The sequence below is a fragment of the Nymphaea colorata genome, chromosome 1 (genome assembly GCF_008831285.2).
Source record: "Nymphaea colorata isolate Beijing-Zhang1983 chromosome 1, ASM883128v2, whole genome shotgun sequence".
In the NCBI taxonomy this organism is placed as follows: domain Eukaryota; kingdom Viridiplantae; phylum Streptophyta; class Magnoliopsida; order Nymphaeales; family Nymphaeaceae; genus Nymphaea; species Nymphaea colorata.
The window spans coordinates 3,637,833-3,661,790 of NC_045138.2; the positions used below are offsets into that span (position 1 = coordinate 3,637,833).

Consider the following 23,958-nt stretch of genomic DNA (forward strand, 5'->3'; position numbering starts at 1 on the left):
TTGGATGAGCGGCAGTGGAGATGGGTTAGCGGGTGTAATCTGAAGGAGGGTTGTGATAGGCCCGCTGTCGATGGCGTGGCAGATAGATTCTCCGATGTGGGCAACCCTTGGCCTCTTGATTCTGCTCATCATGGATAGATGGGCCTTCACATTCCCTGCTCCTCTTCTCTCTCTCCGTCGTTTATTTCCCTTCACTTGGTTTTTAATGTTGGGATTTTCAAAAGGCACAAGTTTTCTGTTGCCAAATTTCCAGAATAGTTCTTATGGCTACTGACGACTTTCCTCTCTCTCTCTCTCTCTCTCTCTTTCTTTCCACACGCACACGTGTGTGTCTCATTGGGCACGTCCAGATGCCGTTCAGAGTAGTCATGAGAGGGAGCTGAATCTGAGCTAAGTCTTCTTAGCTTGAGCCAAATATAAGCACGATATTAGAAGCGAGAGAGAGAAACCCAAAGTGAAAAGCTAAACCAGGCTTTAACTTCCTTCTTTTTCCGACTTAAATGTAAATGAAGCAAAACACGTGCACACACTAGAAGAATAAGATGAGATGAGAGAGATCCACGGACCGCAAGTGCCTTCTGTTTGGTTATTTTAACGAGATTATGGTGGAGGGAGAAATGTGAACACTTCCTCTACTAATTCTAAATGCAATTAGTCTGGACCAGCCTTACCAACCTATGCGCCCCCCCAGTTGCAGCAGCAGCCCGCAGGCTCGGTCGTAGATAGCTGGCATTTGGAGGTACTGTCGGTCGAAAACGCTAGTGATCATTTTGCTACTGACAGTGATTCGCGCTCGTATAAAGGGAAAGTGTAAATGAGCATTGCTCTCTAAACACTCAAGAACAGAGTGAAACCCTTTCCTTTTCTTTCTCCGCTCATGAGTTTTTCGCTTTTTCCCGGCCATAGGGCATGAATAGGTTGACCCCGTACCGTCTTGTTCGTCACATCCAACATCAGCGGCAGCGACTTTTGGAAGTTCCACATGCACAGCGGTTTTTTAAAGCAGAAATTTCTCAACCGACTCTAATCTGTCCTGTAGCCAAAATCATTTTGTTCAGACACAAGTCTCGCATTTTCAAGTGTAGTGCAAGAATGAAGCCGCGCAACTTATTCAACTTTACATCGTCGGCACAGTTGTGTCAACTGAATAAAACTTAAGCTGGACAAAAAATATATTAAAAAGAACATAAACAGTTCAAAATTTCCAGTTGCTGCAATGTGATCATGCCCAGCAAAAACCCAAGAAAGAAACATGTTCATTGGGCGCCCGTATTTTCGTAGCTAGACCAGGACTGGTATTTGCCCATGGGCACAAGAAGCGGATTAGAGTGCAGTGAGAGCAAACTCGGACAGGGGTACTGGTTTTTCCCCAACCAAGTTTGTTCTATAACCTGATTTACGAACCCAGTCTTCAAGGAATCCAAGTATTGCACGTCACCTAAGTACAGCCCTTTTGTTCAGAGAATGAACAGTTCGAATCTGGTTTTGAACTATTTAGTTGTCAGGGCTTGACTGACTTTCATGCACATCCAAAAATGTCCATGTGTCTACCTGAATATCCGAACCCCTTGTATACGACTTGCAAAAATGAGGAGTTATGTCAAAACCATAAAGCTGTGATCGCCAAAGCACCATGACAAACACAAACCAAAGACAGTTCAAGGTTCAATAAAATGCAACATTTTCTCTAACTAATGAAATTGAGTATTAATGAACCTCGTATCGGCATGTTGAACCACAAAAGAATGGAGAACTTGTGGCATTTTTTTGAGCCGATCTTAGATTAGCTTGCTACATCTTCCACCTTAACAAAAGGCTGCCTCACATATATAACTACATCAACACTGGCATGGAATTATTGCATTTGTACAATTGAAATTGCAATTTTTTACAATGTTACATGTTCATCACCCTACTGGAGATCTCCATTTCAACTTCACCATCATTATAAATTCCCCCGGAAGAAGACAGCTGCAACATCAAGCTAGCATTTAGACAAAATAAAGGCAAACAAATAAGGGAAACTGGAAAAGCACAACCCTTTCACTTCTTTGTCAGGTGCTAGTGTTTGTAATGATTTCACGCCAAAGAAGAATAAAATAAGTTGGAAATTCTAAACAATATTCCAACTGCTAACATTCAGCAAAAAGAGAAAGAACAAGGAAAAAGCTTCTGAAATTCTAAACAATTTTCCTACTGCTAACATTCAGCAAAGCTTCACCATATTACATATCATAACCTGAATCTACGCTATCATCTTCTGTTATTTTACAGATCATGTAGTTAAGCCCATCTTGCTTTGAAACTTGCAGTCCCAAGCTTTAGCTCGCTAAATGTGCTTATCCATTCTTATTAAATAGTAACATAAATGATAATACCACTTACCACAGAATCATTCTGTTTCTGTTCCTGTTCAGAAAGGTAGTTTTCTAATGCACCAACCCCATGCAAAATTTTGACACCACATCCTGGAGAGTCTACTGATCCAACAACCTCCTCATCAACAACCACAGCACTAATTTTCTCTTTTTCAGTTTTGACATCCGGAATCTGAAGCAATCAACAGTAATTAGGTTGAAGCAGAGGGTGAAAACAAACAAGCCAAGAAAACAGCTTAAACAAATAACCAAGCATAGACATAGGGCCAGCAAGGACGTAACTGGCTAACTCTCAAGAGCAGGACAAGAATGCTCATAATTCAAAAAGGGAGACCAGCGCATATAATGGCACACAATACTAAGTCCCTCTACAAACACAAGAAGCCTCAAATTGGCTAGCATTGGCCAGAAGGACCAGGACAGTCAAAAACTAAAACCCGAAAAGAAGCATAAACATAAGAATGTAAATGTGTATATTTATATTATATATGTAGTTATGTACTATATGTTGCACATAAAGTAGTTATGTACAGAATATACTCACGAATACCTATGCATAGATATGTACATAGACACAATTTAATAGACAGCTTAAAAGAAAAACGAAAAAAAGTTGTTCTGATATCTACAATATGGCAGGAAAATGAAGCACTTTCTGATGAACGTTGGACAAGAGAGGCATAAATACCTCATACATAGCTTCCGTCAAAATGTTCTCCAAAATAGACCTCAGACCTCGAGCACCAGTATTCTTTGCTAATGCTTTCTTTGCGACAAGCCTTAATGCATTTTCGGTGAAATGCAACTTAACCTGAAAAATTGATGTGACATAAAACCATGCCTTATTTTGGAACTTGGAGCTGCACTTCTGAGGGTTGATCCCAACCAAAGAAGAATTTGAGTGCTTACATCATTCATGCTAAACATTTTCTTGTATTGCTTTCCAAGAGCATTCCTTGGCTCGGTAAGAACCTAAGAGAGAGAACAACAGAACTCATATACATTAATTTCAAAAGCCAGAGGGCCAACAAGAAACAGATAACATAAATGGCCAAAGAAGCATGTTCATAAAAATGTGCCCCCACATTTCTCATTATTATGTTTCCACTACTATGAGTACTTCCAATCCTGTATAATAAATGAAGCAATATATCATCATAGAATACACTATATCAAACAGCACAAAGCAAGGGAATTAACAAAAAGAATGTATACTATTTCTACAATTATAAAGAATGTACACTATTTCTACAACTATTTCCGGTGTTCAGCATGTTGCTTCTAACATGCATCATCTAGATATACAAATCAAAATGGAATTAACTCGGAATAATTTACTATTGTAGTAGAAAACAATCAATACTAGAGGCTACCTGGACAAGTTGGTCTTCATTTAGAGATGACAAGCTAACAAGAATTGGAAAACGGCCAACAAACTCTGGTATAAGTCCATATGCAATAAGATCACCGCTTTCGACCTGCAATATAACAGGTAAGCGCTTCAAGGTTGACTTCAAACTCTGGACTGCCGGACAATTGGTCACCCAAGAATGTAGGGATTTAACTTATAAGCTCCAGAGGAAAAACCAAATCATACTGATTTCAGCAAGGATGATGTCACTGCTGCATCTGTGAGGCCACCAGTCCTCATGTTTGCACGCACTGGTGCTCCAAAGCCAATGGAAGAATCTTGCCGCCTGGGAGAAAACAAAGGGAGAAAAAATTATCAGAAGTTGCATTGGATTAAGATGTCATTTGGAGCACCTCACCTTTCTGAAATAGTTTTCTCCAGGTCAACAAAAGCACCTCCACAAATGAATAGTATGTCCTTTGTGTTTATCTGTCATTGAAAAGAAAATTGTTGAATAATATCATATCACATACATTTAAAGGAAAAAACAAAGTTTTCAGTAGCTGCAAATTTACTGAAGCTATCCTTTCATTTCGCTTGGTGCATTACTTAAAATATGACAGGCATTTAAATTTCCTGTTGGTAGGCTGAGTTTAGAGTTCTAAAAAGGTCTATGAAAGATTATCTGAACAAAGGCTTAAAACATCACAGATCAGCTGGCAGTGGTTGGGCAGAAAGTCTCAGTAAAGATCATCTATAACAAACAGTTTCTGGTCCAGTTCCTTAAATATGATGTTCTTTCTACTATTGACAATGTTTTCAAATTGTCCACTCAGAGGAACTCAGGCCTCAAAATTTACAGTGCCAAATGAATCTCAAGAAAATGAATTGGGGCTCCTCTTTTACTTTAAAAGAATCATACGAAATACTAATTAGAAGGATGACTAGAGAAAGAGGCCCTGCAGGTCAAGGAAAAAAATGTGAACCATGGAGACCATGGCCCTTTTGCACACCTACTATTCCTCCAACAAATATAAATGCTTTAGATGGATTCAAAATCATACGAGTTCCCTACATGTCAATACCAGGTTATATAATCCAAAAGCCGGTTTAAGATGTCTAAAATCAAGGGGCTAGTTTAGGATAAAATAAAGGATAATCTTATACTCAAGGTCAAAATAGGATGCAATCACTGCCTGATAACTAGGAAAGAGACAAAATCCCTTGTTGCAGCTCTTTCATCTTTAACCTCGAAATGCAAAAAGTAGAAGCTTAATACATGGACATTGTTGTTCAAAACCATCATGCAGGTGGTGCTGGTAAATTATCTAGATTAATTTCTAGGCAGAGCAAGAGAACTTCTCTGCTTTAGCCTGGCGATCGGATATGATTGCTAGACCCAAAGGATGGATGGGAATGTCGCGGCCTCTTTCCAGCAGTGCATTCTGGGATTATCTAGTCCAATATGCAGTCGGTGCAGCAACCATTTCATCACAAGTTCGTTGGAAGGCGAACTGGACAAGACCCATCCGGACGTGACCGGAGCTTCAAACAATCCTATTACTGCTCGTTCCTGCGGACCATCTTTCAGTTAAAAAAAAAAAATCTTATTACTGGCGATTGTACTACACTTGGTATATATATTACTTTGAAGTGAGTAGAACAACTCCAAGACCACAACTTCCCCTATGCATTTGTGTTCTGAACATCAAAAAGGATTTGTGTCAAAACTTGCTGACAAGTTCTCACATGATTTCGTGTATACAGAGGAGCAAGAAAGATCACTCTGGTTTGTTTCTCTGCGATGAATTGCAATGAAGTCTCAGTGTACCTGATTTAAGATGCCACAAAAGGATAGACCAGCACTTCAGAAGCCAGAGAACTGACAATCAAGGAGTAGAAGTGAAGTCTATTGGAACGGAAAGCCAAGTACATGACTCGTTTATTAGACAATTGACTGTAAGAAGTGCTGGTTTTTAAAAGAAAAGTTGGCCCCAACTTGAATAAGGCTATTGAGACGGTAGGCGGTAGCCTAGATTGAATCAAGTCAAGATCTAGCTCCAAACTCAGATGTTTAATTGATGTTGAAGGCATTTACTTGATGAAGGTGTTTATGTAAATTTCTTGTTTTATGTTTATTCCTCTTCTTTGTGTCATGTTCCCCTAGTAACAGATGCCTTACCCCTCTGCTCTCACATGAATAGTTATATCAGATTCTGCTAACCCAAACTAGGTTCTACCTAGAAAATTGACAAATTGAATATGCAAGATGCCACCAGTTCAAAACATCAAGCACTTTGTTCCACAAAAATGACAGTGGTGTCATCTAAGTCACAAACATGAGAAAAGCACATAGGTTCCAAGCATGATTAATATGAATTGCTGACTCCAAATTTACAATGTAGTAGAACAAGTTATGACAGGACTTTAGTGACGCAGTTGCCAAAAAATTACTAGAGTGCTAATTTCTTGCTACTGTAAACACATAAAAGTAGAGCATACCTGAATGCTATCACCACGAGGATGTTTCCTAGCCCCTTTTTCAGGAACATTCACAACCTGTTCAGATATAGAAGAAGACTTAACAAATAGTATTAATTACTTATTCTAGGTGGAATGCTTTTCAGATCATCACATTTTCATAAGTGTCCAAACACAGAAAGGTAAAGGTTAAAATGAAAAACAAATGCGAAAAGTGCAGAATTGACTAAAAGTGGAGAATCATCTTTCCTAGCTTCCCTTGCTAATATTCATATACTTGTGAACTACACATAAAACTCATCCAGTCCATCAAATGGCCAGCTGACTCTACACACAATGTGCAAAAGAATCTTCATTTAGTGAATGGAGAAGTTATTAGAATACAAAAGCTCCATTTCCTTTTGTTCTTACTATGCCAGCAAGAAACATACTTGGCAGTTGGCAGGTATTTGCAAATAATTCTTCCCGAAGCTCCACAGGTGCATGTGAACCAGTGTCTAACCTGTGCTATTTAAGTATTGCATCAGAACAATGCACAGCTTTAACATTCTAAAAAAGAAGAAATAGTTTTCTCTCTTACATCACTAATATCAAAAGGAATCCAGATAAAATATGGAAGTACATTGAAGATAGGTGTAGCGTAACAAAATAAGTAACATTAGCCTACCATTTAGGTCCAAGTAACCATGTCAGTGCATCAGGTACAGGACTCAGACATTTAGAAACAGGTGGGAATATTTCGTTTGGATCTCAGTAAGACCCAAATCCAATCCAGTAACTTTAATGAAAAATCATTTCAAGAAAAAACAATCCTTTTGAATTTCAAAATTTGAATATGCAACTATACAAACATATAAAACTTCATAATTTCGAAAATTATATGTTTAATTTTCATGACTATAGACACTCAGCTGAACAGTGAACACCCATACACCTGTCTTCTGAAAGTGCCATGTCATACATCTATGTGACTTAGATACCAACAAAGTTGTACCCAACAGAATGGCACATCTGAAAATGTTAGAAGGTCCACATCCTTCAAGGTTCTCTAATTTGGGAAAGAAACATGGTTGAAGACCAGTCCAAGGCCATGAGCTGCCATGATTAAACTATAATACCAGGTCTAAGAGCAACTGCTGTATAATTTGTTGCTCAACCAGTTTCAGGAAATTGCAGCCACAATCAAGATCCACCATGTTATTAACCTATGCAGGACATTGGCATGAGCACATATGCTATGGCCCAATTACTATGGTCATGTGCATCTTTGAAGAAGTGTGTGAAGTCAATCGAGCTAATACCGTCCTTTTGCATTCCCATATTGATGCTTACACAGATCTAGAAGCAGATAGAACAGGCCTTTTGGAACTTTAAGTGCTTTGTACATACGGAAAAATGGAGACTGGTAAAGTCTCAAGCTAGAAAGTTGTTTCCTGAAAAATAGGTATATGAAAGCCACTTAAATTAGACAAGGATGGATGATCCACACTTAAGTCTATATAGAAGCAAATCTGATTAATTCACACATACCAAATCATGCCCATATGGCTTCCATTTACACAACCTTCTCAGTCACAACAAGACCAAACAGAAAATAGATGTCCAACCTTGCCTTTGTCTCATAAGATCCTCTTTATGTTGATCACAATTAGTCGGATCTGGGTAACCATCCCATTTAAATCAAGCAAACTGAAAGCCAAGTTGAAATACTAAAAGGGTTTTTGAAATATATCACTACCCTAAAACACATATAAAAGACACAGATCTAGTTGAAACATTGGATTTCCAGGGAAAATTACACTTCCAAATCCACCAATATATCAAACTTAGTTTCAAGCTTCTCCAAATAGAATTTGAGTAAGTACATAGCTGAGTATTGGGGCTCTTGTTGAGCCAGGCCCAGCCCCCTAGGCCTAGACAGATTTCACATGCATGTAGCAAGCCTACATACTACAGGCATATGGTAAAGCACAACATGAAATTGCAGCGGTTAAAAGCCAAATAATCCTGAATCTTCACAGATAAATCGTAAAACATATGATTTAATGGCAGTAACAATCGACTGTATCAAAAAACTGTGCTGCATGAGAATGTCAATGACAGACTTCATTGACCAAAATTACCGTTCTTTATGTTAATCTGCTGCCCAACTGGTCCATCAAGGAGAAGAACACAGGAGAAAAGATACTAAGTTGCCAATACTCACAGTTCCTTCTAACATTTTAAGCAATGCTTGTTGAACCCCTTCACCAGAAACATCTCTGCTAATACTCAAGCTTTCAGCCTAAATACATGGATTGAGGTAAAAACAATCAAGAAAATGAATCGTTTTTAATTGACACATATTGTTGATTGAATTTATCGAAACAATATACGTACCTTCTTAGTTATCTTATCAACCTCATCAATGTAGACAATGCCTTGTTGAGCTGCTGCAACATTGAAGTCAGCAACCTGTTGAACAAGAATACAGGAACAGAAACACTGCTATGGTTCAAATATGATAAAGACTATGACACAAACAACCTAAAGGAGTGGCCTGTTAACACTTCAGAACATAGATGTGGCTTTAATGATGGTGTAGATATGGTCAAAACCATGCCAGGTGAAATCAGTGCAGAAATGTCTTAATTGTGCTATGTTTGATGCAGTCAACTTTGACTGAATTTTGTGTTCTTCCTCTTAATTCGATCAATCATGTTCTCCTTTTCACCTTTTTTAATTCTAAACATCATTGTTTATATGTTAATGGATGTATTGAATATTTCTTTTTATTTTTATAACTATTTTTAGACTTTAATATATAGAACCATACACATGTCCTGAAGTATGTGAAATAGGTTTGAAAGAGCAACAAGAGGAGACAAAAAGCTTCAGCTTCAAACTGAAGATACAAAAGAGAGTGAAAAATGGCTCCCAGAAAAAGCAACGGGCTTGCAAATCAGACCAAAAGGAAGCAGAAAAAAAAGGCATTTAAAAAATGAAGAAACAATGACTAGAATACTAACATAAAACAAAAACATTGTTGAAAAAATGTCATAAATGTTGAAGAAGCATGCCAAAAATTCTGTCTCTACTTGTCTCAATTTCTTCCTTCCTTCCAGCATATGGAATGCTAGTAGGCATCAACATAACTTGGCATGATAACTATATTATCCCATCTAAAGGAGACACCAACTTGCCTTCTTACACGAAAAACAAAAAAGCATAAGCAGTCATAGATTTGCTTTAATTTTGGAGTTTGGATACAATCATACAAGTTGATCATCTTCTTTTCCTTATTTATATTTTACTATTGTCCTTTCTACTTTCCTGTAAATTAGGTAAATACATCTAATGGGGCTGTGGAATGCAAAAAAGATATGCAAATAACGATTGAGCTTTTCTAGAGAAACTAGATAATAGACCAAATCATGCAATTCACAGTAAAGTTAAATTAACTTAACTAGCACACACAAAGAAACATCGTACACATGTAAAAACATATCTGGATACACCCACCAATGCATGGTTACAAACACAACTCTTAGGCATGTGCAATATCCATTTTCCTATCCATCAGTATGTAATATTTCGAAGAGAAGTGTAAACCAAGCAGACTCCAACCTATATGACTAATTTGCGTAGTCAAGGTCATAGACCATACCGTAAGTAATTTGTACAATATCGACTCTACATCCTCCCCAACATAGCCAGCCTGCAAACAGCAATATTGCATGCCAAGAAAGTAGGCCCCAAAGTAAGTAACTCACTAACAAATGGAGATTAGCTTGCTATAGAATAGAAAATGGAGGCTCATTAACTCTCCAGAATAACAGGTCACTTTTCAGTTTTTTTTCCTGTTCATTTATTTTATTTTATTTTCTCTTCTTTTCTCTTCTCTTGATCAAAAGCAGGATTGCATATAATTGATTGAATATGGGTTTCAGGGTGCACAGCCAAATAAATATTGAAGCTTTGCCATGTGAAAAAATAATGAGTACATTGATTGCATGAATTAGGTGATCAGAAGTACTGTTACCACGCTTGGTCATTCAGCGGCAACATTACTGATGAACCACAATGGGTGTCCTGGCCATTTTACTGAAAATAATGTTTTTCAGGACTCATTGGATCGGTTCAGTGCCAATGAATTGCTATATACAATCGTGATTTGCCAGCCATTGGAATGCAACATGAAAAGAGAGAGAGAGAGAGAGAGAGTTTGCATGTGTGTATTTGCATAAGAGCAGACACCAACTCACCACATACATTTTTCTAATAATTACAATTTAAAAATAAATTATTATTTTAAATGATATTGAAAACCCTATTAAAACAGTGACATTTAAATATAAATCTAAAATGAAATATACACATATAAATTTAAATATTGGACATATTTCAGTAGTAAGTTTAATGAATTTGAGAACGGCTACATAAAAGGATTAAGTTAAAAACAAATAAGCTATATTATTTGCACCAAGATAAAAGTTATCATTTTTCAATTTTCATTGCAAATTGCTTCAAGTATCAGCCTTGTTAGTTTTTGTTGGTAAATATTCCACTACTAAATAGCTTTTATGTTTAAGTTTCAGACAATTTCACTATATTTTCCGGCATAATACAACCATTACTGATCAATCGCAATTTGTTATCTGACCAATTAATCACGATTTCATGGGGCCTACTTTACAGAGGCTACATTCTTTCCTTATTAAATACAATTCACAGATGATCAGAAGATCAAATAAATGCTGAGAAAAAGTTTGGCTACTATGGTCAAAAGCATCAAAGGTGCATACTGCATCCATTTAATCTAAAGATCATATCGAGGAAGAAAATTATCATGTTGAAAAAGAAAAGGTAGCCACATTTGCAGCACAAATAATATGTTTCCAACAGAAAAAGCATAAGAAGGACTTTAGTGGATTTGCTTTTTTTTCCTTAAAAGTGAAAAATAGGGAAAATTTGTTCGTAAAAAGATAAGTATATGAAAAGAGTAAAACTGACGGCACTCCTCGTGCTTTAAAACCCCTCCTCAGAGCCTGACATACTCTACAAGCAGGGAAAAAATGTACAAGATATTTGAATGGACCTCACTTCAGAGTATGACACTGTAGACAGAAATGTAAACAGAGAATTGATCTATGTCCAAAAATATCTCAAACATCCCTAAAAAGACATTTAATTAAACAACATAAGAACAACAAAGCCTTGCCTGTGTTAACGTTGTTGCATCTGCAACAACAAAGGGCACATTGACAAATCGAGCCAATGTTTTTGCCAACAATGTCTTCCCTGTGCACAGAAGCATTACAACCACATTTAAGACACCCAGTGAACAACTATATCACAAATAACACCAAAAATATGAGTAAGATGGAAATAACGACACTTAAAGTCCATTAAGAACAATTTCCATCAACCAATACAACAGAATAAGAAATAACAAATAAAACTTTTATTTCCTGCCTAAAATAAGAATACATACTACCTGATCCAGTGGGTCCCATAAGAAGTAGATTACTTTTCTCAAGCTCCACCGAGTCTTCATCATCAGCTTCAGCAACAGGATTCACTGAATTTACTTCTCTACTAGGATTACAAATCAATGAATTCACATACATAAGTGGCTGGATGGGGTAATGACCAGAAAATGTGCCTCACGTGTCATGCATGAATGAATTTGCAATCTGAAGTAGCGTTAATTCTTTGAAATGGAAATGAGACGGTTTCACTAACCCATTCTGCAACGAGGAATGATATATCCTCTTGTAATGATTATACACGGCCACTGACAGCACCTGAACACAAAGAAGAGAAACCTAAGTGGCATGCTTTCAGCAATTTTATGCTTTCAAGCTTCAACAAGCATTTAGGTCAGTCGCCTCACATATAGAAAATGTTCATATAGAAATTTAGTTCCGTAGAAAATTGAGGACATGTCCAAAGAGACAGCAGCAAGTAAAATACAAGTTCCACCACAAGATAATCCAACAATCTCATCCTCAAAATTTTCTCTACAAGACAGGTTAGAATGCTAAATTCAGTCTTGTTGATATCGACAAAAAGGAAAGAGGGAAGAGGTGCTTTGGTCCAGAATATTATATTTAATTGTTTTTTACGAAGCTATCCTTTGTAATTATTTAATGATTGTTAATTATCTATTCTAAGGGATTGGACCTGTTAAACGGTTTTTATTTAGTTTTACGCTTTGTAAAATATCTCTTCATTTTTTTAAATTTTCCTACTTTCCCGTTTTTATACTTAAAAAAAAAGGAAACATTTATTCCCGTTTTGAATTAATTGTTTCAATGTTTTCAGACGAAGATTGTAACAACATTGGTTAAAATCTTTCCCGCTAGGCTCTTCTGGTAATTAAGAAATCAAACTCAAAAAGTTTTTGAGAAGGAAAATAAAATTAATGAATCTCAATAAGCTAAATTGGGGTTCAGTAATTTTTTCTTCTTACGTGTTACACGCAATCAAGATGCTGCCAAAAAACAGTTGAGTTCACCGAGTAACCATCGAGCAGATTTGGACGATTAAAACAAAAGTAAGAACAACTCAGCAAAAGAAATTCATTAGTTCTAGCAGATACTGTTAAATATTCATCATTTTTCCTGCCGACACAACTAATATTCGTATTCCATGTACTTCCCACACATTGTCTTATATCCGTTTACATTAAGCTCTTGCGGAGTTGTTTGACTGCTTTCTCCATTTAAAGAATGAACTTTTGGGGAAAATTAAGTGCTGGAATCATACATAACACTGAAGGCGATCGATTTAGTGTCTTTCGTGCAAAAAAAAAATCAGTTATTATATTGAAATGAGAGAAACCTTTTTGGCATGCTTCTGGCCGATCACAAATTTGTCAAGGCCCTCGCAGATCTCCTTCGGCGTCGGAAAATTCTTTCCCAAATTCGATCCACCCCATTCATCCTTTGATCCACAAGATGGCCCGTCTCCGCTGCCATTTCCGTGCGCCCGCACAACGTTTACACTCGCAGGGCAAGGTGGACCAACGGGCGGCGTCGGGACAGCCAGACCATTACCAGGGGGCTGCCAATTTTCCGGCGGATCTCCGCCGAAGGATCTAAACGACTCCCAGAAGGAGATCCTCAGCTTCTTCAAGTATTCGTCTTCCGTCTTATCGCCTCCATCTTCCTCCCTTGAGACGCCATTCGGCGGGGCCGCCGTGGTGGAGGCTGGGCCGAGGTCCCCCTTTCTGTCGAGGTTCCTAGCGCCTCTGGCCTTCTCGATCTCGACGAAGCTGCCTTGGAGAGGGGCCAATTTGAAGGGACGGAAGTAGTAGGCAGTCTTACAGTTAGAGCAGAGATTGACGGCCTGGTAACCCCGATCTTTATTGTGGAAGAGAATTTCCATCTGCTTGGAGCATCTCGGGCAGCTCGCCTCCGCCCTGATCCTGCCACCATCCCACTTGCTGCGCTCCTGCTGCCACAGCAAGCCCACCCGCGTCTCCCTCCTCCTCCTCTTCTGGTGATAAAAGGACCCTGTGTCGAGGTAATTCAACCTGGTGGAGATGTGGAACCGCCTGCGCAAGTGACAGGAGAGGAGATAGGAAGGAGGGAATTCAGAGAATGACGACCAAGGTTGGTGGCTTCTGGGCTTCGTCGGGGAGGAGGCGGCAAAGAATTGGGTGGTCGACATCGTGGCATCCCTCAACCTTCTCCATCGGAGGAAACCAGACATGGTATGCTCTGCTGGTTCAAGATAGGGAGAGCGCGATTCCTCCAACTTTTTTTCTTCTTCTTCTTATACCACCTCTGCATCCAACGGGAAGGAGACAAAAAAAAAAATGAAAGGAGATGCAGGTAATTAGGCGTGAAGAGAAATGGGTTTAGGTTGCGGGGTGGGTCCGGAAGGGCGACCGTTTTTTCTTGGATAAAATGTCACAGTCGGTCGATCATAAGTAGGACCGATCGCAGGGGAAGCTGGACCTTGGCCTTACCCCTCCGCAGATCTCGCTTGGGAGAAGAGGAGGTGTGGACCTATATCCCTTCTCTTCTCCGTTCTCTCAACGCTGGCCCCATCCTCTCCACCCGCTCCCAGCCAACAGATGGCCGATTGTCCCGACTCCGTTTGGCTCTCTCTCTCTCTCTAGCAATACAAGTTTCATTTGGGTGCAACAAACATTGCCTGAATATCCCAATCACAAGCTTTTCTCCGAATAGCAGCCATAAGTCTTTTTTGAAGTCATCACGTAAATGAAAATCTCGAAAACTATAGTTTGGCATACACGCAACTTTTTTTCCCAATGTGTTGATGAGTCTTATAAATGGAAATAACTTAAGCAATTGATTTTAAAAGACCTACGCGTCAGATGTGCACATCAACAAAAGCACCACTTTTACGCACACTTCATTTATTGCAAAGCACCACTTTTACGCACACTTCATTTATTGCAAATCGAGATTACATCCACGTAGCCACTGATACAAAAAGGGCGCCTAATTTAGAAATTATAATTTTGAGTTCCCACTCAAAGACGGTGGAGAATCCGTCTTCAAGATAGACAAAACTATATTAGTTGTCCAAAAGAAATAACTATAGTGCCAAACTAATAGATTGCGATTCAAATGGCACAACATAATCTTCAACTGTCACGAAATAGAGCTGTAAAACAAAATTTTCATGACACCAAATTTTAAACCTCTGGCGTCCAACGTTAAATTTTGCCCAACAAAAGGTTATCCAAAACCAGGTCGTGCTCCTTCCAGTCCAACAGCAGCCTTCCTTCAGTATGAGGCCTATTGGCTATGAAGCTTCAGCATTCAACTGCCCCACTAAAATTATATTTCGACAGTGTTCTGGTGTTTGGGCGAATTTTCAATTTCTGATTAACAGCCTCTACCCCACCTAACAGTCCAGTCACAAAATTGCGTCCAACACATTTGGCCTTCATGGCATGTTAACGCCTAACAACAGGAGCCAAAACGATTCCAAGTTCTTGGGTAGCAGCAACTGTTATGATCGTCTCTTTTCCTTGCATGTAGACCAAGCACGTGCATCATGATAATAGAGCTTAAAAATTCAAAGGCTAGTGGGTACAGCACCAACCAAAATTGTCCGTGTCGTTACATAACATACAAGAGAACCGTACGAAAGCTACCCATATTAAACATATATACCTTCTTGTGACAGCACATATGTACAAGAATCAAGAACTGAGAAACATCTTCCGGAATTCATCGTTTGACTTTGGCTTATCCTCGCCATCTTCATTCTTTGAACTGCCTGTACCCCAGCCAAGGGGCCTAGAAATGCTCCTTGGCAAAGCAAATGTGGTATTACCTTTGAGTTGGACATGACCCGCACGCCTATGGGATACTGACGAAACTTGTCGACTTGCTTCACTTAAATTTTCGCGCCTACCTTCATGCCTACCGTCAGATGCTCGTCCACCTGTAGGTAACGTGTCAAAAAGTAAAATATGTAATGCTGTAACTGCTCAAACCAGATTAGGAGTCAAAAAACTACTTGCTCAAGCAAGAGATGAGGAGAAAATAAAAAAAGAACTACAAACGATAAGAGACTTCTTCCTTCCGTACAAGGGGAAAGGGGACGACTAGATAATACAATTAAATCTGTATTAAATAAAAAAAAAACTGAACTACAGGTTCCCATAAATTCTTTCTTGGAACACAGAGAACAGTCACACCGGTGAAATTTGAACCTGAAATCTCCATTTCATTCTATGCTTTATACGATACTTGGAAACCTGGTCGTGTCTAACCACAGATAATACTGAATTACTTCACGCGAAACTTGCTTCTCAGACTTTCTATCATGGTGCTAGACAACTGCATGATATTCTGGTCCCTGGAAGTTTTCATAGAATGGCAATAACTCAAGGATATTTTTGGTTTTTTTTAGTCCTTTTCAACAGTTGTATCTCTCATATGTTGCTATGGCTGGTAGCACCATCTTGTCTACATCTCTGCATATTCAAGCAGCTTGCTTTCATATTTAAAACCTTCAATTAAGTTTATAGCACAGGAATATGACAATGCTATACCTAGTCAATAGTCATAAAAGATAAGGACAATTAAGGGCAAGTTAGGACAAAAAGTTCATAAGAGCATAGAATATAGATGCACTTCAACGATAGGCTTCCTCTACCATCTAGGAGACACTCACAGCTAGCTTCCACCCCCTTCCAACAGCTGGACATAATACATGAAGCTACCTCTTGTCGTCCTAATGAAGTTTCAGTAGAAAATTTGAAACTCCGTTGTTTTTTATTTTTGCGTGGTAGATGAGCATGGGCTCTTGACCTGAACAACTTTTGCTTGTGATGTAACTGTGCCTTTTTGGTTGTGTGCAGTGTTTTTCAACTTCTTGGAAGCTTCTTTGCTTCAAACATTGGCTTAGTTCATAGCTCTCCTGGTGCTTCCCTTCTAGGCCAGCTAAAAAAAATCAAGCTTTAATTCTTCTGGCTACTTGGAGACTCGTATCAACAACAAAGGCTTATGGGGCTTTGTAGCAAAGTACAATTTGAAGTGCAAGGCTTAGGAAGCCTCATAAGTATGCAACTTCAGAGCCTCAACCAGAACCTACAAAAGTTCAAAAGTGTGAAGAAAAGTCCTGAGGGGGAAAGAAAAAACAAAAGTTACAAAGGATTCTTGCAAGATACTTGACCAGTAGAACATGCAGAATGTTAAGGTCCTATTCTTCCCTCTTCTCTCACCACTTCTGGTTCAACATAGAAATTGTAGGTTTACGCTGACAAAGACTGGTCCTTGGTAGAAAGTGAGTCAATGAGGCATAATTGATGAAGCCCAGAAAGGTTACGTAAACAAAAGCTGGAATAAAATGAGCATCCAAATACCACACTCGAGCACCAAACAGGAATTCTCTCACATAAAACTTAACAATTTGAGGGAAAATGTTATAAGAGAGTTCTGCCCAACGCTGAAGCCAATATCTCTTTTTCTAACAAAATGTGCACAGCATGGTGAGTCTACCACATACCATGACATGATTTTTAGTCATGACTTGCCTATGTCTGCAGCATGCGTACAATGAACCAGTTTTTGTTCTAAAAATGAACATGACATCCCTTGCCATTCAATTGCAAAAAGGCAAGTAGGCAAGATTAAAATAACATAAGTGCTAAGTTTGCCAAAGATCAATAACTGCACAACAAAGTTCTGACTGGACCAAAACTGCATGATTTATCTTGCAAAAGTTCTTGTGAATAGAATGACAGAAGGTGCATCATTCGTAATTTAGAAGATTACAAGAGCACTACTAGCTAATTGCTATCTGATTCTACAGAAAGGTGTAAATTCAAATACCTCTTCCCCTGGATGTACCACTTCCACTACTTCTTTTGCTCTGCTTTGGATCTGAACGAGCAATACTGACCTTCTTCCCAAGCAGTTTCTGCCTATTTTGTTTAATTCCAGCTTCAAGATGTTCATTATCGGTGAAATCCACATATGCCAAACCCTGAAAAATAATATGCAATTTCACATGACTGAAGAAACACGTGTCTAAACAAGAACATGGATGAGCAAAGTGTTCACCATCTTGCCCTTCATAAACATGAGAAAACAGAAGTGGAAGCTCACCCGTGATTTTCCAGTAAATTTATCCCTCAATAGGCGTATGGCAGTTACTCCACCCATCTCACTGAAGAAGTTGTGCAAATGTTCTTCTGTTACCTAGCTCAAGTTTCAGGAGCCACACATTATCAGTAGTGTTGTTCAGCCACTTAATATTAAATTCCTTATTCCAACTCAAGTCAAAATCAACTTACATCCAGACTAAGGTTTGAAATAAATGCAGTGCACTGATCAATGTAGAGACTTGGTTTAGAATCCTCCCTTGGCTTCTCTTCATCTGATCCCTCATTGGCAGATGTGGGCCTAACCAATTCTGAAGAATGCTCTGATGTGCCAACAAATCCCCGTCCCTGTTTTGACATACTTTTGGGTTTTCCATCAGATATCTGTTTTTGCCGCTTTGCTTCAGGATGCATAGCTGAAAAACCTCTATCTGTCTTCCTCTTCTTAGATGTGTTGTTAGCAAGATTCTCGCCTTTCCTCTCCACAGACTCCAGAGAAGGGTGATTTTGATGCTTTGCTTCTTGTTGTATTTGGAATAGTTGAAGCTCTTCCAAGCGAGGAGTAACCTACAGATCGATAGAATTGATCAGAAAGACAACAAACTCATTGTACTAACTACTAAGCTTTGGCATGATAATAAAAGTGCAAGCAATCATAATTCTGATGAGATGACCAACCAGATTGAAATAGACTATTATTATGCAGGAGCATTTGAAGAAGACCACAGATTTAAACCTCATATTGATAGAGCTTCAACCTATGCACTTCTTCACCAAAGACCTATCGGCTCCTATACTTAATTTATTGCTTGGCAAATTGTTAGCTATAGTGTTGTTAGTTTATAACTCATATAATCATTATTTACTTTCATAAAATGCAAATTACTAAATAAAAAAATCAAAATAGACAAAGCAGTAATAAAATGTGAATTCTGCTGTGCCCAAGCCATCATGCACCCACACCCATGTCCAACTGTGTCGATATATATAACAGAGTCTGATTTTTATTAAATTATTTTATAAGTTCCTTACTATCTTTATTGTGCAGTAGTGCACTATTCTTGTGAGGCATTGATTGATATAATTCCTGACTCAAGTTAGAAATACTTTTACAGCAATGCTCCCCTGCTCTGACATAATCAACAGGTTGTAACACATTGAATCTGATGGTTCAAAATCAAGATTTTACCATGAAACATGACGAAAACATACCTAAGAAAAGAAAAAACCATTATACATATATATATGAAAAGTCAATGCTGCCGTGCGCTGGATAGTTACCGGATCAATGGCTAAAATTCGAAAATTCATCGCTAAAAGAATAATAAATCGTTGCTAAAGCCACATAAACCATTTGCCGAACCATAAACAATGGCTAATGCCAATTTTAATTATGAATTTTTTAGTGGCAAAATTTTACATTTTAGCCATCCAGCAGCATTCGGCACATAGCATCATTGAACTCTCTCTCTCTCTCTCTCTATCTATATATATATATATATATGTATATATATATATATGCCCTGGCATGAAAGGAAGAACCAGTGCCTTCTCTTCTTTGCCCATTGTAACTTTGCAATGAAATGACTGTATATCGCCTCAAGTCTACTCTCTTAACATCTCTGCCTCACATTTTACTATCCTCTTCTATATATATGTGTATGTATGTGTGTAAAGGCTACAGCTGATACCAGCCATGCTTTGCATCAACTTCCAGGAAAAGATTTTGAATATTTTATTGCTAAATTTGGGTGATCTATATATCCCCTTTTTAAAAAGTACCATATAGCATCACTTACCTAATTTGATGCATGTTTTCTCCAAATAAGCTCAAAAGAAACATATCTGACATCTTACATTAAGCAAAAGTACTTACAGGCACAGTTTTCAGACTGACCTATATATGTGTATATGTATCTAGTATACACACTAGAGTGTAAAATTATAAACTACTCCAACATACCCCAATCTTAAACCTCAATCCTGATGCCACAACCTGCTATATCAGCATATCACATTCTCTCTCCCCCTTGTCATGAAGGATTATGTGAGTATATGTACACAGGATTATGTGAGTATATGTACATATGTGATATTATGTACATACCTATTGTATGCATGCATTTATACCAGTAAAAGGCCATTGAGTGCATGGAATTACCTCTCTTAGTAAAGGCAACATCATTTTTACCATTAAAGCAACAAAAGTCGCCATTCAACAGCAATGTTATCCGTATCGTACGATACGGACGCGTATCGTACGATAAGTATCGCCTGTATCAAGATGAACAATACGGTACGCCATAAATTTGCGATACATGTGCGTATCGCACGTGTATCGCACGATACGGGCACCGTATCGTACGATACGGGCGATACACCCCTGTATCGTACGATACGGGAGAAAACATAAAATTCCTTATTTTTTAAAAGTTTAAACACTCCTCCCTCTCTCTCTTCTTGTATTTAAAGACTCCAATAGACATAGGAGGGAGAGATTTTGCCTATTTTCATAAATATTAACCAAGGATTCATCAATTTGGGAGATATCATCGTTGAATCATGAAAGATGATGACGTACGTTTGAACTTATAAAATTCTGATGTAATCTAAGTCCTAAAACTCCAAGTCTTAAGACTCTAAGTCCTAAAATTTTATAAAATTTTCAAGTTTAAAATTGTGATGGATGCTTATGCCTTATTGTGTTAATTTGAATATTTGATTTCTTATTTTTGAATGTGTTGTTGATAGTATACACATGAATGTTCCTTATGTATGATGATCTTTTTTATATTTGAATACATTTTTTATTTTTCTTGATTTCTGATTTTTTGTTCATTTTTTTCAGATTTTTAAGGATTTTTGTCTATTTTTATCTGTTTTTTAAATATTTTTTAAAATTAAAAAATTAATTTTATGATACGTTACACTACGTTTACGATACGTTACGATACGGCGTATAGGCCGATACGCGATACGCTACGCCTTTTATAACATTGTTCAACAGTACTAGAACACATTCAGGATCGTGGGGTGTAGAAATATGGATACGGAAGAAGAGAAGAGAAACATAGATTTAACATGGAAAACCCCTCAAGAACTGAGAGAAAAAACCACAACAAAGATGGAAGAAGCATGCTCACTAGCTGCGATTTTCTCTCTCTTAATTTCATTAACTAAAACAAATTAGGGTTAAAAGTTAAAACACCCTTCTTAAGTGATGAAAGTCACTACACTTAAGAGATGGATGGGTCGGATCCAGAACCACGACCAGTCCAGATACAAACTTGTTAACACTCGCCAAGTCAAACATGCCCAACTTCCTTACATTCTTCTCAAACTGAGTAGATGACAAAGATTTTGTTAACACATCTGCAACTTGTTCATCAGACTTCATATATCATAAGATAATCTCCTTGGAGTCAATTCTCTCACGAATGAAATGTCGATCAATCTCTACATGCTTGGTCCTATCATGTAACACTGGATTATTTGCAAGATTTATAGCAGACTTATTATCGCAGTACATCTTCATAGGTTCAGCAATCTTAGTCTCGATATCAGCCATCAACACTTTTAGCCACAATATTCAGAGACTCCCATTTGCTACAGCATGGTACCTATGTCACATAGGTATGGGTACGGGTACCGGTGCAGGTACGGACCATTTTAAAAAAAATTGGGTGCGGGGGTACGGCCGTACACACACACGGACATATACATATACATATATATATATGTTAGAATCTATGTCACACGGATACGGCAGAATGGTTCAAGTACCGGCGTCGACACGCCGACACGGGGATCCCGACACGGCGATACGGCTGGATACGTTTTGGATCGGGTCTGGGTCAGACCCGATCCAAACCACTTTTATAACCGATTTTTTAACCCATTTTGTTTTACGCATTAACACTTACCCTCGATCGTCGACCTTCCTTTACCCTCGACGGCTTCCGCGGCAGGTTGGCAGCACAGTTCGGCAATGGCGGGCGACGGCGACGACCTCCGGCGACTTCCGGTGGCGTCCGGCGGCAGCCGGCGACAGACAGGTAAGTGTTTCTTTTGTCTATTATTTTCGATATTAGAAGTTAGGGTTTCAACTTTTATTTGGGGATTTTTTAGATTGAGTATTTCTTGCCGATTTTGGGATGTTTTCGGTTTAGAATCATATTCTTCAATGCTATGTGTGATGTTTTATTTCACTGTTTCATAAATTTTATGTTCATTATACGTTTTTTCCATCTTTTTTTTATGTTTAATGTATATTGGGCATTTCTTGCCGATTTGGGGATGTTTTGGTTTGAAGATTGGACGGTTTAGAATCATATTTTTCATCTTATGTGCGATGTTTTATTTCACTGTTTCATAAATTTTATGTTCATTATACGTTTTTTCCATCTTTTTATCATTTTTATTTTTTTTGAATTTAATATTCGCCGTGTCTGCGTATCCTAAAATTTTGAAACTTGCCGTATCCCCGTACCCGTACCCGTACCCACAGGATACCCGTACCCGTATCCGTGTGACATAGGTTAGAATATGTTGCTGTGGGAACCGGATCCATTCCTGGACCCGGTTCTATGGGGCGTGGGTACCGAGGCGGGCTCGGTACCCTAGGCGGCTTCTCCTCTCTCCCTCCTCTTTATATTGTCACTTGTGTTTAGTGTTGAATTAAGTGAAATACATTTTCTCTCTCCTAGGGTTGCGGTGAGCCCCTAGGTCAGAGCCTCCCCGTGGTTTTTCACCTCTTTCTGAGGTTTTCCACGTAGATTGTGTGTTCGTTCTCCACTCTCTCTCTTTGTGGTTCGTGTTTCTACATGGTATCAGAGCCAGCGGAGTTGGAGAAGCGTTTTTTCGAGGATCGTCAAGTTTTTTTTTTTGTCACCCGACGCCGTTGAAGTTCCGGCGCCGCTGCTGCCCTTGTGACGTCGCCTTGCTCTGCCGCCGCTGTCCTTTGTTCTGCCGCCGCCGTCCTCTGTTCCGGCGCCGCTGCTGCCCTTGTGACGTCGCCCTGCTCTGCCGCCGCCGTCCTTTGTTCCGCCGCCGCCGTCCTCTGTTCCGCCGTCCTCTGTTCGGCCCGTTCTTTGTTTCTGCCACCGTGGGTGGCCTCTGTGTTGCGCCGTCGCTTGCTTTCCGTTGCCGCTGCCTCATTCCCGCCGCCGTCGCCGCTGCCTCCTTCCCGTCGCCGTTGCCTCAGTCCCGCTGCTATGCCTCTTGTTGCTGTGTGCTTGTTTGTGATGGCAGACGCGATGGGGACTCAAAAAGATGCCGTTCTTGACATGGGCAGCGCCTCCAAGACTGAGAACGTGCCGATCCAGGTCACCTCCATCCGTCTGACCAAGGACAATTACCTATCCTGGTCTGCCGCTCTCGAGATTGGGATTACTAGCCGTGGGCGTCTCTCTTACATCACTGGCGACAAACCTGCGCCCATCAAATCTGATCCTCAATGGGCGACGTGGGCGTTGGAGGACAGCCAAGTGAAGGTGTGGATTATCAGCTCCGTGTCATCCGATATCCAGCCCCTCATTCTGCGGAAGCCGACCTCTTTTGATATGTGGACTGTGCTTGCAAAGATGTATGGTCGCAAGAAGAGACATTTGCGCACCTATCAGATTAAACGCAGTATTTACTCTCTGACACAGGGTGATTTGTCTGTTGCTGCCTTCTATGCTGCCCTGAAGACCAAATGGGAGGAGCTAGATTATCATGTGACTAATGAGTGGACGTGCAGTTCAGATCATTCCCTCTACTGGGAAAAGGAATGGATGGACCGTACGTTTCTGTTTCTGGGAGGCCTGCGGGATGAATTTGAGTCTATTCGTAGCCAGATTCTTAATGGTGATGAGATTCCAGGGATAGAGGAAGTATATGCTCGTGTTGAGTCTGAAGAACAATGTCGCCAGGTGATGCATCTTGACACCGGTCATGGCCCTTCTGCCTTTGTCAGCCGTGCCTCAGGGACTGGGCAGCGTCCTGCCCGACATTGCACTCATTGCCACAAGTTGGGGCACTCGGTGGATTTCTGTTGGGATCTTCATCCCGAGAAGAGACTGGTCAGAGGTCGTCCTCCCTCTGGCAAGCGTAGCCCTTCTGTGTCTGATTCCAGTCAGAGCAATTCTTCTAGTGGTGCAAAGTCCAAGTTGTCCCCTGCTCAACTCAAG

At 39.3% G+C, this 23,958-nt stretch overlaps 2 protein-coding genes across 3 annotated transcripts in view; both read right to left on the bottom strand.

Annotated features, from left to right (window-relative positions):
- Window positions 1-1,664: 1,664 nt before the first annotated feature.
- LOC116252820 (CLP protease regulatory subunit CLPX1, mitochondrial-like) lies at window positions 1,665-14,259 on the bottom strand. Of its 2 annotated transcripts, none has more exons than XM_031627380.2 (15): window positions 13,036-14,259; window positions 11,935-11,996; window positions 11,687-11,787; window positions 11,411-11,490; window positions 9,857-9,907; window positions 8,590-8,664; window positions 8,417-8,494; window positions 6,232-6,288; window positions 4,148-4,218; window positions 3,976-4,075; window positions 3,752-3,856; window positions 3,288-3,350; window positions 3,067-3,189; window positions 2,386-2,550; window positions 1,665-1,971 (listed from the first exon to the last, which is right to left on the bottom strand). In XM_031627380.2, exons 1-15 carry the CDS (start codon window positions 13,906-13,908, stop codon window positions 1,897-1,899), a joined length of 2,079 nt encoding a protein of 692 aa, XP_031483240.1. In that variant the 5' UTR covers window positions 13,909-14,259; the 3' UTR covers window positions 1,665-1,896. The 2 variants fall into 2 exon arrangements, with proteins under 2 accessions (XP_031483240.1, XP_031483248.1); XM_031627388.2 differs by having other exon boundaries at window positions 11,687-11,784; window positions 13,036-14,257.
- A 950-nt stretch (window positions 14,260-15,209) lies between these two features.
- Window positions 15,210-23,958, bottom strand: part of LOC116263234 (uncharacterized) — a 63,648-nt gene continuing 54,899 nt past the window's right edge. Inside the window, exons 13-16 of the mRNA XM_031642889.2 lie at window positions 17,981-18,355; window positions 17,793-17,885; window positions 17,517-17,670; window positions 15,210-15,621 (exon numbers count right to left, since the gene is read on the bottom strand). Of these exons, the coding sequence (XP_031498749.1) occupies window positions 15,377-15,621; window positions 17,517-17,670; window positions 17,793-17,885; window positions 17,981-18,355 (867 nt within the window). The 3' untranslated portion in view covers window positions 15,210-15,376. The remainder of the gene's footprint in view (window positions 15,622-17,516; window positions 17,671-17,792; window positions 17,886-17,980; window positions 18,356-23,958) is intronic.